This window comes from Sphaeramia orbicularis, chromosome 2 (assembly GCF_902148855.1).
Source record: "Sphaeramia orbicularis chromosome 2, fSphaOr1.1, whole genome shotgun sequence".
NCBI lineage: Eukaryota > Metazoa > Chordata > Actinopteri > Kurtiformes > Apogonidae > Sphaeramia > Sphaeramia orbicularis.
Window position 1 is genome coordinate 1,394,295 of NC_043958.1, and position 12,911 is coordinate 1,407,205.

The 12,911-nt window shown below is 40.2% G+C and overlaps 1 protein-coding gene and 1 long non-coding RNA gene across 2 annotated transcripts; one reads left to right on the forward strand and one right to left on the reverse strand.

Annotated features, from left to right (window-relative positions):
* Positions 1–235: 235 nt before the first annotated feature.
* On the forward strand, positions 236–2,575 carry LOC115432799 (mid1-interacting protein 1-B-like). Its single transcript, XM_030153803.1, is given in 3 exon segments — positions 236–470; positions 1,755–2,188; positions 2,190–2,575. Coding segments are annotated over 2 exon segments (471 nt in total). The 5' UTR covers positions 236–470; positions 1,755–1,868; the 3' UTR covers positions 2,341–2,575.
* A 7,063-nt stretch (positions 2,576–9,638) lies between these two features.
* On the reverse strand, positions 9,639–11,367 carry LOC115433041 (uncharacterized). Its single transcript, XR_003937300.1, has 2 exons — positions 11,260–11,367; positions 9,639–9,760 (listed from the first exon to the last, which is right to left on the reverse strand). It is a non-coding gene; the product is annotated as an uncharacterized LOC115433041 (long non-coding RNA).
* Between the last annotated feature and the right edge of the window lie 1,544 nt (positions 11,368–12,911).

Genomic DNA, 12,911 nt, shown 5'->3' on the forward strand with positions numbered 1-12,911 from the left:
TCTGTATTTTCATTCATATTCAGGGTCATTTTTGATCATGTTTTTCTGTATTTATATTCTTATTTTTCATTCATATTCTGCGTCATTTTTGCACTATTTTTTCTCTTGGGTGGAACTGGACCCTTTGGCGGAAGGTTTTGGCCCGCGGACCGCATGTTTGACACCCCTGGGTGTCAGGTTATGAGGGCCGCCAGGGGGCAGCATTCACCCGGTCTGTATCCACCACAGAAGAAGAAACTGGAGCCGGAGGAGGACAGATGAACGGAGCGGATTAGACCGACCTCCGGCCCCGGTCAACCACACACCGGCAGCTCCGACGGAAGACAGCCGGCCACGGTGCACCGCAGCCCGGCCACAGACAGCGGCGACACCCGGCCTACGGTGAGCTGCACCGGGGTTCTGCACACGGACTGGGACCGGTAAACGACACCGGTTTACGAAGCTCCCGGGATCATCTGTTACCGGAGACGGTGAGGATTTCCGTTAAACCGACACTTAACAGAGTAAACCTATCCGTGGTTCCATTATCGGACAGTACCGGGGTTCAACGAATTTAAATCCGTTTAAATGAACTTTTAGTTTATTTTCTGTTTGTAAAAATCTGTAAAGTTTCAGTTTCAGGCCGTTTTAGTGTTGATTAGTTTTCCTACAGTTTGGCTTCTACTTCGTGTTGATGAGCTCCGATTCCAAAGTAATTATTGGCTAAATGTCGCCTTTCTGTGACATTTACCACCATTTATCTTCATGTTTTTCTGTAAATGCAGTATTTTTCAGTGTAAATCGCATGTTTTAACAATATTTAATTCACTGAAATTAGATTAATTCAAAGTTTATTTCATCAAAACAGAGAAAACTGAAGAAAAAGGGACTTTTTAGAATCAAATATATCATTAACTGAACATATAAATATACGCCTACAACCTTATTTTCTGTTGTTATCTTGTTCATTTTTATTCATTTATGTATTATTATTATTATTGTTCTTTATTTTGTTGCTTATTGTCTTCTACATTTTGTTGCATATTTGACTTTTTTTTTAACATTTTTTTTTCTCCACATTTTCTTTTTTTTTTTTTTTGGTTGTGTTTTCTTCCTCTATTATTTCATTTATTTTTGTTCCCTTTCTTTTAACCTTTTTTTCTATTTTTTTGTCAGTTTTGTTCAGTTTGTGGCCTCTTTTATTCAAGTTACTTTTTCTGTTTTTGTTAATTTGGTTCATTATACTGATCGCTGACTGTTTCTGTTCATTTTCTTGGTGATTTAATTTTTTTTTTTCATTAAATTTTGTATATTTTGATGCTTATGTTCTTTGTTAATTTTTTTCTTACTGGTTTTGTTCCGTTCATCTATTATTTTGTTTTAGTTAATTGTTTGCTCATTTTTCTCCACATGATTATTTTGTCTTTTTTTTAATTTGTTTTTGCTCATTTATATTATAGATTATAGATTTCAAACCCAGTGTGTCCATCCACTGTCACTGATCCAGCTCCATGGCTTTTACTGGTGAGTCAGTGTTGTAGAAGATGACGGTGTTTCCATGGTAACTGTGGAGCCTCTGAACGTCCAGATGGCTCATATGTGATGACCACGAACAGATAAATAAGTGGATGTGACAGCAGTTACTGGCATGGACTGACAGGTTTAGTGGATCAGCAGGTCTTGAACACTAGATGGTTTTGGTCCCTGGTGGATCTGGGTCTTTGAGGGTCACATCCGGTCTGACTGAACCGTCTTTGTCCGTGGGTTTGTTCCAGGTGTGGGTTTGACCTCTGGGGGGTCAGGGTCCCGGTCCTGCCGAGGCCCTCAGCCGCCCCGTCATAATCCTGTAAAGAGCATTAGCGGTCTAAGTTTGGCGGTCTAAGTCGGCCATGCAGGTCTGCGACTCCCACAACCAGAAGAACTCGCTCTTCAACGCCATGAGCCGCTTCATCGGCGCCGTGGACAACATGGACCAGACGGTGATGGTGCCCAGTCTGCTGAGGGACGTCCCACTGATGGACGCCGACGAGCCCGAGCGGACCCAGGCGGACCGGCCGGCCTACGGGGACCGGGACCAGGACCAGGGCCAGGACATGTACAGCTCCTACGTCCTGCTCAAGTCCATCCGCAACGACATCGAGTGGGGCGTCCTGCAGGCGGAGGAGCGCCGCAAGGAGAAGGCGGTGGCCAACGGCGTCGACGTGACGGAGGGGCGTCGACGTGACGGAGGCGGACGACGACGACCTGGAGAAGCAGTTCCACTTCCACCTGAACGGACTGCACGCCGTTCTGTCCGAACTGACCCGCAGAGCCAACACGCTGACCGACCGCTACAAGGCGGAGATCGGCTGCAGCAGATGACGGACAGCGGACAGAGGGGTGTACCTGACCACGCCCACCCGCACACCTGACCACACCCACCTTCACAGCTGACCACACACACCCACATACCTGACCACGCCCAACTTCACACCTGACCACACCCACCCACACACCTGACCACGCCCAACTTCACACCTGACCACGCCCACCTGCACACATGACCACACCCACCTGCACACCTGGCCACACCCACCTGCACACCTGACCACGCCTACCCACACACCTGACCACACACACTTGCACAGCTGACCACACCCACCTGCACAGCTGTCCAAGCCCAACTGCACACCTGACCACACACACACAACCACACACCTGACCACGCCCAAAGGCCCTCTTGACCACACCCAACCACACACCTGACCACGCCCAAAGGCCCTCTTGACCACACCCAACCACACACCTGACCACGCCCAAAGGCCCTCTTGACCACACCCAACCACACACCTGACCACGCCCAAAGGCCCTCTTGACCATGCCCAAAGGCCTTCTTGACCACACCCAACCACACACCTGACCACGCCCAAAGACCCTCTTGACCACACCCAACCACACACCTGACCACGCCCAAAGGCCCTCTTGACCACGCCCAAAGGCCTTCTTGACCACACCCAACCACACACCTGACCACACCCAAAGGCCCTCTTGACCACACCCAACCACACACCTGACCACGCCCAAAGCCCCTCCTGCAGAAAAAGTCCGTTCATCAGAACTGACTGCATGTTTCGTTTGTTTCTGACTTCCACATCTGGTCACAAAAACCCACAGAAGCTGAAGCAGAGGACGAAGCCCACTGAAAATGCAGACGAACTGTGGGGGTGTGGCTCTGCTCATGGGGTCATGTGACTGCCTTCTGACATAGAAATGTATGGATTCATTTTTGTGGATATTTGTTTCGTGGCAGACGTTCATCGCGTTGGAAGACGACGCCCTGGAGGCTGGTTTCACCGTGAATGAACCGAAGCCACTTTTATTTCCTGCAAAGGAGGAATTTTCCGTTTTTTGCACTTGTTTTGTTTGTTTGAAAACTGTTGGAAGAGAAGGAGTGAAAACAGAGTCTGAAAGTCAGTGACTGACCAGTCTTCATGTTTGTTCGTTTTTACTGAAAACTAAATCACGAGTGGCAAAGATTAAATGATGCACCAAATAAAAACTCTGATCATCAGTGGGTGACGCTGAACAGTTGCACAATAAATAAAAAACTACTTTATACGTGACTGATTTACTGTGAAAAGAATGAACTACAAAGAAAATTTAGTGCTCGAGGATAAAAACTAAAATAATCAGAGGTTTATGGGAGTGAAATGAAAACATTGCAAAATAGAAATTGTACAATATTTCAAGAACAAAGTAACAAATTCAGACAAACAGTCCAAATCTGAGCCACAGGGTTTGTTGTAAACACTTCAGAGTTTAACCTCTGTTTTTCTAACTCACTTCATTCAACTTAAACTCTGATCTGATCCAACTCTGACTTAGTTTGATGTTAATTCTTGACTAAATGTTTTGGGTCAATGCTTTGAAGTGACTGAATAAATGCTTGATGGTACCACAGCCTTTTTCAGAACAGTTTGATGCACTTTTGTGTCTGTTCATTGGATTTCCTCCATTTTGTTCAGATTTAATTCAGTTCCACAGGATGTTTGTGTGACTTTTCAATGAGTCAGTCTCATAAACTCCTCCCTGAACTCCACTTCTTCTTTTTATTTTCATTTCCTCATCTTTCTGTGGAGACAGATGTCTCACTATTATTCGTAAACGCACACACCGTTAATCCACAAATATGCAACAATTCACAAACATAATGTCAAAATGTGTGACTTATAAATTGGTATTTGCACAAAGGTTTAAGGATTTATTCAAATGGTTGGAAACCTGCAAATAAAATGATGCCAATTTGTAAAACTACACTGTAAAAAAATCTGTAATTTAACAGAATTTTCACTGTTTATTTGACAGATTTTTCCTATATTTTTAAGATACATGAAAATATCAATGAAATGACAGAAACAGACTGTGATTTTACATGTCAAATGAAAAATAACATGAAAAAACTGTAACTGAATAACTATAAAATTTTAATTTTTTAAAAGAATTTTTTTCTTTTTTCACAGAAAAATACAGTTAAAATACATTTACAAATGTATCATAATTTCACAAATATTTCTTTTCCATTTATGAGATTAACAGATGAAATTTTGTCCAGAAGATGAAGAAGATCAAGTTGAAGAATAAACGAGTGGAAGAACAATAGGTGCTCGAGTCGATGCCTGAGCCCCTAATAATGAAAAAAAAAAAAAGATAACTAACTGAAACTGTATTGTGTGTTTACAAAACTAACTAAAACGTATAAAAATTATGGATAAAATTCCCTTCATTTTTGTCTTTGTCAATGTCGGATTGATATGAAAGTGATTTATTTCGCTCTAACTATTTTAGCTAGCAGCACCATCCGACACTTTTTGGTCGGTCACTTGTGGTTTCCAGTCGTCTTCTGGTCCCCACTCTACCTGGAAACATGGAGACTAAAGTTGGGAGAAAGCAGCAGAGTCCTGTCTGGGATTTATTTGAATATGACGACAGAGAAGAAGAGAAAAGAGACCACTAAACTAAAATTAATACTAAAACTACACTTTTTAAAAAAAATTAAAACTAATAAAAACTATCAAACCTGCTCTAAAAACAAATTAAAATGAAATGAATTAGAGAAAAAAAGTCAAAACTAAATAAAACTAAACTAGAATGAAAAATCCCAAACTCTTAGAACCTTGGTTAGGACACAGGTGTTAAACTCCGGTCCTCCAGGGCTGGTATCCTACATGTTGTAGGCGTTTCCCTCTTCCATCAGACCTGGAAGCCTTTGCATCATTATCAGGCTTCTGCAGAGCAGCAGGATGATGAGCTGATCACAGACTGAACCAGGTCTGATGGAAGAGGGAAACATCTAAAACATGTAGGATACCGGCCCTGGAGGACCGGAGTTGGACACCTGTGGGTTAGAACATGTATGAGGTGGAACTAATGTTTGAGCGCTGGAGCACCCTGGACTCATTTTATGAACATCCAAAAAAAACAATCCGTTACCATGGTGATCTGACACTACACCAGACAGAGTTTAGGTTTGGACAATGGACAAGGACTGGACTGGAAAAGACACATGGACACACAGGTTTGTGTTTTGGACCAGTCTGGACTTTAATGTTCTGGGATGTCCAATGGAAACGGGCTCATGGACCCACTGATACTGGTCACATGTTCACCTGTGGAACCAACATGTGTTTGCTGTTAAATTAAAAACAGTAACTTTATTGTCATAGTTGTAGATCAGGGCTGTCCAACTCCTGTTAGTTCAGTTCCACTTTCAGCCCAGTTTGATCTGAAATGGGCCGGACCAGTAAAATAATACCAGTGAAAAAAGGAAAATTCTATTCTGATCAGGTTTACATCTGCAGAGTTTCCTTAAAAATCTGAATAACATGAACAACTTGAATTGTCTTAAGAAAAACAAGTGCAATTTGAACAATATTCTGCCTCAGTTTATCATTTACACGTGTGTTACAATCACACAAAACATTTAGTAACAGGCAGAATATTGGTCAAATTGCATTTTCTGTTCTTAACACATTTCTGTTTGTTCATATTTGTTTGGGTTATTCACATTTTTTGTAAAAGTATAGTTTGGTAATGTAAACATTTTCATGTAATTTAACTTTTTTACACCAAAAAAACAAAGACAAAATTTGGGGTTGTCATAATTTATAGGTTATTCTGATCATATTTTACTGGTTCTGACCCAGTTGAAATCTAATTGGACTGTATGTGTGTGTATGTGGAACCTGAATTAAAATGATTTCAACACCATTGATCGTTAATATCTTCAGTGTAATTTTTGCATTTCACAAATTCATCCCATGGGCCAGATTGGACCCTTTGGCGGGCCGGATTTGGCCCCCGGACCACATGTTTGACACCTGTGTTGTAGATAGTTGCACATTTCCTATTTTTAGTTGGAAAACTACTGTCTCAGGGAGCGGTCTGGGGGAGTTTATTTATATTAGTCAAGCAAAAATCGAAGTTATTTTTAATTTGAACAACAAATTATTTAAGGAAAAGCAAAAAGTATTGATGCAATATTGATGTTTCTTTGGTTAAAAGTTCTACCTACACCACTGTTACGGCTCTGTTGGGGTTGAGGGGGGCCAAAGGGGGGCCAACAGAAAAAGTCTGAGAACCACTGGTCTAAAGGAAAGTGTCCAATCTGCATCTGGAAGGACGTTATTTGAGCTAAAACCTCAACAATGACTGTCTTCACTCTTGACCCAACAGCTCAGTCTGACAAGACCCGTATCAGGTCCCAAATGGACCTGGGTTCAACTCATGCTTCTGCAAATGCTTTAACTCCCTCCACCCAAACCAGTGACTCCAAAGCTTCAGAATACTGTCCTCACTGGTTCAGTCTGGTAGAACACTGGACCGGTCCTGTATGGACCTGGGTTCAACTTCTTTATTATCTATAACTGCAGGGGGTCAAACTCATTTTCTTTCAGGGGCCACATTCAACCGAAATTGATTTCCAGTGGGCCGGACCAGTAAAACAGTAGCAGAATAACCTGTAAATAATGACAACTCCAAATGTTTCCTCTTTGTTTTAGTGCAATCAAAATTAATTTATAACAATATGTACATTTCCAAACTAAAAATGATATGAATAACCTGAAAAAAACTGAAATTTCTTAAGACAAATAAGTGGAATTTTAACAATATTACGCCTCAGCTTACCATTTATACATGCATGTTACAGATTAGATCCACAAAGGCACAAAATATTCAATAACAGGAAGAAAAATGTTAAAATTTCACTTTCAAAACTTCAGGTTTTTCACATTTTATTGTTAAAGGCTAGTTTGTTAATATTTTCATCATTTACTGTGAGTTTTTAGACTAAAACAAGGAGAAAAATTTGGAGTTGTCATTACTTATTTATAGATGTAATGTAATATTATGTTTTCCACATTAAACCAAGAACGTTTGGAGTCATTATTTTCTATTATTATTCTAGTTGAGCTCACATTGGTCTGCACGTGGAACCTGAACTATAACGACTTCGACATCCTTGACTGTTCAGATCTTCAGTGTAATTTTTGCGCTTTGTAAATTCATCCCATGGGCCGGACTGGACCCTTTGGTGGGCCGGACTGGACCCTTTGGCGGGCCGGACTGGACCCTTTGGCGGGCCGGACTGGACCCTTTGGCGGGCCGGACTGGACCCTTTGGCGGGCCGGGCCTCATGTTTGACACCTGTGCATCACTGTTTTGAAGTCCACCACCCAAAGTAGAGAGTGAAATCCATAAGAATGAACTTTCCTTTACAGATATCACAACAGCTCAGTCTGGTGTGGTGCTTATCAGGTACTGACTGGACCTGGGTTCAAATCTGTTCATTCTCTCAGTATTTTAAAGCCCTCCACACAAATCAATGACTTAAAACCTCCAGAATAATCCCAACCTTCCACCTTCCTCAGTGGCTCAGTTTAGTAGAATGCTCCTGTGGTACAATATGGACCTGGGTTCAAGTCTCATGTTATAGATGACTGTTTTGAAGACCACCACCCAAAGCACACACTAAAGCTCTAAAAATGAGTCAGCTTTTGCAGCTGTTACTGAAGCTCAGTCTGGTGAGATGCTTAGAATGTTCAAAACAGACCTGCGTTCAAGACTTATGTTTTTGAAGAACACCACCCAAAGAGTAGATTTAAAAGCTTATGATCAGCTGGGCTCATCACCATCTGCACTGGCTCAGTTTGATAAGATGTTAGTACAGAGCCAAATGGACCTGGGTTCACAGCTCATGGTCCTCTGAGTATTTTAAAGTGCACCACCCAAACAGTAGAGTTAAAACCTTTAAGATAACAGAAGTACCCACCTGACTCATTGGCTCAGTCTGGTGGGAACTCACGCTTTGAACACAGAGAAGGACAGTTCAATACTCTGACACAGCTGCTGTACTTTTCTGTGTTTTCAAGTTAAAAAAAAAAAAACACAATAAATACAAGTTCCCAAATAAAATCCTTATCTCACAGATAGCTCAGTGGTTTAACTCTGTGTCAGTGAGTCTAACCTGTGACTGCAGGTTCACAGCCACATTTAGTTTTTACCCCCCCCCCCCCCCCCCCCCAAGCAAAAAAAAATGAATAAAAAAATGAATAAAAAAAACATAGGGAGAGAAATCTGTTAATATCATCTAATAAAAGCTCAACGGTCTAAAAGTGACAAAAACAGACAGCACAAATATGTGCAGCGCTGTGAACATCAGTCTACATGGATACAACAGTCTAAGACCAGACTAAGAACCCAAATCTAATCCAGTTTCATTTATCTAGTGCCAAATCCAAACTACAGTCATGTCAGGACACCTTCTGTTCAGAGCTGGTGTGGACCAGACTCTGTCACATGTCAGCTGAGGCTGGTGGAGTGGTGAGCTCTGTGCAGAAGACCCTTCACATCACTGTGGGTCTGGTTCAGTTCCCCTTCCTCAGATCTGAGAACCAAAGGCCTACACCCTGGTTGGAGATGGAGCAGAGTCTGTACTCAGGGTTCAAATTTACAGGTCTTATACCCCTAAAAAATGTCTCATATCAACAAATCAGCTGTAGCACAGTGGTTAAGGAATGGGACACATGTCACTTACCCATACTATTTTTGAGAGCGTGAGTTCAAATCCCACAGCGGGACAGATTTTTTCAAAATTTCATTCCTTTCTTGCTTTTCCAGGTTTCAGGTTTATACATTTCTTGTACTGGTCAAATTCCCTCTGTAATCTCCACCTGAGCTTTAGCTCAGTGGTCTAAGCAAAGGGCAAAAGGCCCATCCTCACTACAGAATCCAAGGTCGTGAGTTCAAATCCCACTGAAGTCTGCATTTTCCACCCAAAAAAATACAAGAGTGGAAAGAAAGAATAAATACAACTTCCAACACAGTAACATCAGCTGACAGATAGCTCAGTGGTTAAACTAGTGCCAGACTCAATATCTGAACCCACAGGTTGATGGTTCAAGACCTAGACAGGATGTGTAAACTTTTCTGTGTTTTCAGGTCCAAAAAAACACAATAAATACAAGTTCCAGCACATCACTGGTAGCTCACAGATAGCTCAGTGGGAAGGTCGGTGGTGCCAAGAGAAATGACTACTGTGAGGCTGGCCGCTGGTTCAAGTCCAGTGCTTTGTGACTAATGTTGGAAGGAAACCAGGGTGTTATACTAATTTTTTTCATTTGAAAAAACAAGGTTAAAAAAAAATGCTGCTGCACCCCCACTTCCAGACCCAAGAAATGTTATTTCTTACCCCCAGGGGCAACAAATAACATAACTTGGGTCAAAGGCCAGCTGCCATCCAAACCTGGAACAAACACAAGACAAAAAGTTCAACAAGAGGTCCAATAAAAATACAAACATAAGCAAATTCTGTAAAATAGAAAACTACAAAACAGCAGTAAAAGAAGCAAAGCAACTGAGACAAACAGCAACAGCTGATGTTCAAAGGACGAGCAATAATGTCACAAAAAACAACATAATTACACCATACCTCAGAAATACAACTTGGGGGGTGGGGGGGGGGGCTCACCAAGGACAAAATAAAATCTGTAAAAGTAAAACATTCCAACTGTGAGAACCTACAAGTGGGACAAAGAAACTGCAGACATTAATAACCGACAGAAAACCTGTGTAACGATAAAGACGATCTATTTAATGCAACAATGTCACATACAAACAACACATTATAATGCCAACAAAACTCTTATGTACAAAAAAGGCAGCTGGGGGGGGGGGGGCTAAGTATAAACACAACAAAGTACCTGACTCCAACAGTACACCAAAAGACACTATGTCTAAATTCAAAACTAATGACAGTTGTAAAAGTTGCCTCTTTATAAATCTGGGAATAACAAACATTTCACAAACTACTCACATGTACTACTTAAATTCTCACAAATTCTACAAAAACTGCCTTCACTGGCATTAACAGACTCAATCAGGGCTGTCAAACTCATTTTAGTTCAGTTCCATATTCAGGTAAATTTGATCTGCAGTGGGCCGGACCAGAAAAATAAGAACACAATAACCTATAAATAATGACAACTCCAAATTTTTGTCTTTGTTTTAGTGTAAAAAAAACAACAACATTAAATTATGAATATACTTACTTGTATAAACTATCAAAAAACAAACAAAAAACAAACTGAAATTTAAATTAAAAAAACGTAAGAAAAATTAGTGCAATTTTAACAATATTCAACTTCTCATTAGTCCATGTGCATTCTGGATCAGATCTACAAAGACACTGAACACTGAGGAACAGGAAGAAAAGAGTTCAAACTGGACTGAAATTTCTTTAGACATTTCAGGTTGTTCATATTTGTTCAGGTTATTCACATTTTAGTGTTACAGGATAGTTTGTAAATGTAAATATTTTCATAATTTAATGTTATTTTTTGCACTAAAACAAAGAAAAAAAATTAAGTTGTTAATTCTAGATTTTTTTTACTTAATTGAATTTTTTTTTTGTTGTTGCCTTAATTCAAGATTTTTTGCTAAATTTGAGATTTTTTTGTGGCTTAATTGAAGATTTTTTTTTTACTTAATTGAAGATTTTTTTTTTACTTAATTGAAGATATTTTTTTTTTTGCCTTAGTTCAAGATTTTTTCCTTAATTCAAGCTAAATTTTTTTTTTTTGCTTAATTCAGTTCAAGACTGTGGAATTTTTGCACTTGGCAAAAACATCCCAGGGGCCGAACTGGACCCTTTTGTGGGCCGCATGTTTGACACCCCTGGACTAAATAGAGGAAATCACCAGTTCAGTAGATCCAAAACATCCTATAGTTGGAGTATTCACTGACCTCTAAAACGCTGTTCAGTCAAAATGATCAAATATGTCCCCCAGCAGCTCCAGAAGGTCTGTATGATGGTTCTGCTTTTCCAGGACTTCATCCACCGAGGCAGGAAATCTACAAGTGGAACAAAGACAGGACTGACATGACTGTAACGATGACCATGAAGACCATTTATTTATTACCTCCACCAAGGAGGTTATGTTTTTGCCAGGGTTTGTTTGTCTGTCTGTCTGTCTGTCCGTTAGTGTGCAACATAACTCAAAAAGTTATGGACAGATTTGGATGAAATTTTCAGGGTTTGTTGGAAATGGGATAAGGAAGAAATGATTAAATTTTGGTGGTGATCGGGGGGGGGGGGGGGGGGGGGGGGCACTGATCAGCCTTGGCGGAGGTCTGCGCTCTCCGAGTGCTTCTAGTTGCAATATTCTTTTGTCTAGTTGATAAAAAAAAGAAACTATTTGAGTCAAGAACAAACTAATGAACAACAAACTCAAATAAAATCAAACTTAATAAACACTGACCTAAACTCTTTGTGAACTTCTCTTTAAAGCTCTGCCGTATGATGTGGCATTTTTACACTTTTCTTTTGTCATCTTAAAAGGCTCCTAATAAGCATGTGTCAAACTAAATTGTAAAAAAAATCCACCAGGTTTTGAAACTCAAAAATGTTTCATTCTCATATATTTCTGATAAAAGTTTGACCAATTATTTTATTTTGATCCGAATAAAATAACTGACCGAGCCGGGCTGAGCCTTCTGTCAATCATCTGTTACCGGCGTAAAATACTACTTATTTCGGGGCAGTAATATGTCTGTAAAACTTATAGTATTGGACAGACCCCCCCCCAGTATGATTAGTTGAATCCTTTCCTATAGTAGACCAGTCTAATGTGACCCAGCAGACCCAGTACACACAACAGCTAAAATTTCCTTAGGGGGTCAAATAAGTGGACATTTTTGTCAAAAAAAAAAAGTTGTCATAAATGCATAGAAGTGTGTGTAAATAATACTAATCCATTTGTGCACAGACTACTGATATTCTCTGACAGTGGAAGCTCTATTTTCAGAAATATTGGATTTGGAATAGCACGTGTATGTGAAAACTTTTGCTGGTGGACGGACATGACATTACCCATGATGCTCTGGTCAGTCCCAGTATTTTATTAGGAATAAACTTCTAGACTTCCTATTGCTAATTGTGCTCTTCTTCATAAATGTTGGTATTGTGGATCTAAAACAATCCCAGCTGACACAAAAACACTAAATGTGTCAGTGGACGGATGTGACATGGTTGTTGTGGATCCCATCATACTGATGCTCTGCAGCCATGTCAGCGTTTACACTAATGATCCCTGTGCAAAAACTAGGAGCACTATTATTTATTGGATAGTTTAGCATCAGACTAAAGAGTTAGGGATGTAACGATTACCGGTATAACGATAAACCGCGGTAAAATTGCCAACAGTTAGTATTAGCGTTTAAATTCTAATTATCATGATAACCGTGTTTGATTACCGCACTTTTAGGGGAAAAACACCAATGTAAAGATCTGTTTTATGTCAAATATTGGAGTATAGTTTTAATTTATTACAATTTTAATTTTCTATAACTAATATTTGGAACCAATATTCACTTTTAAAGTCTTTGAAAAGGTTCGT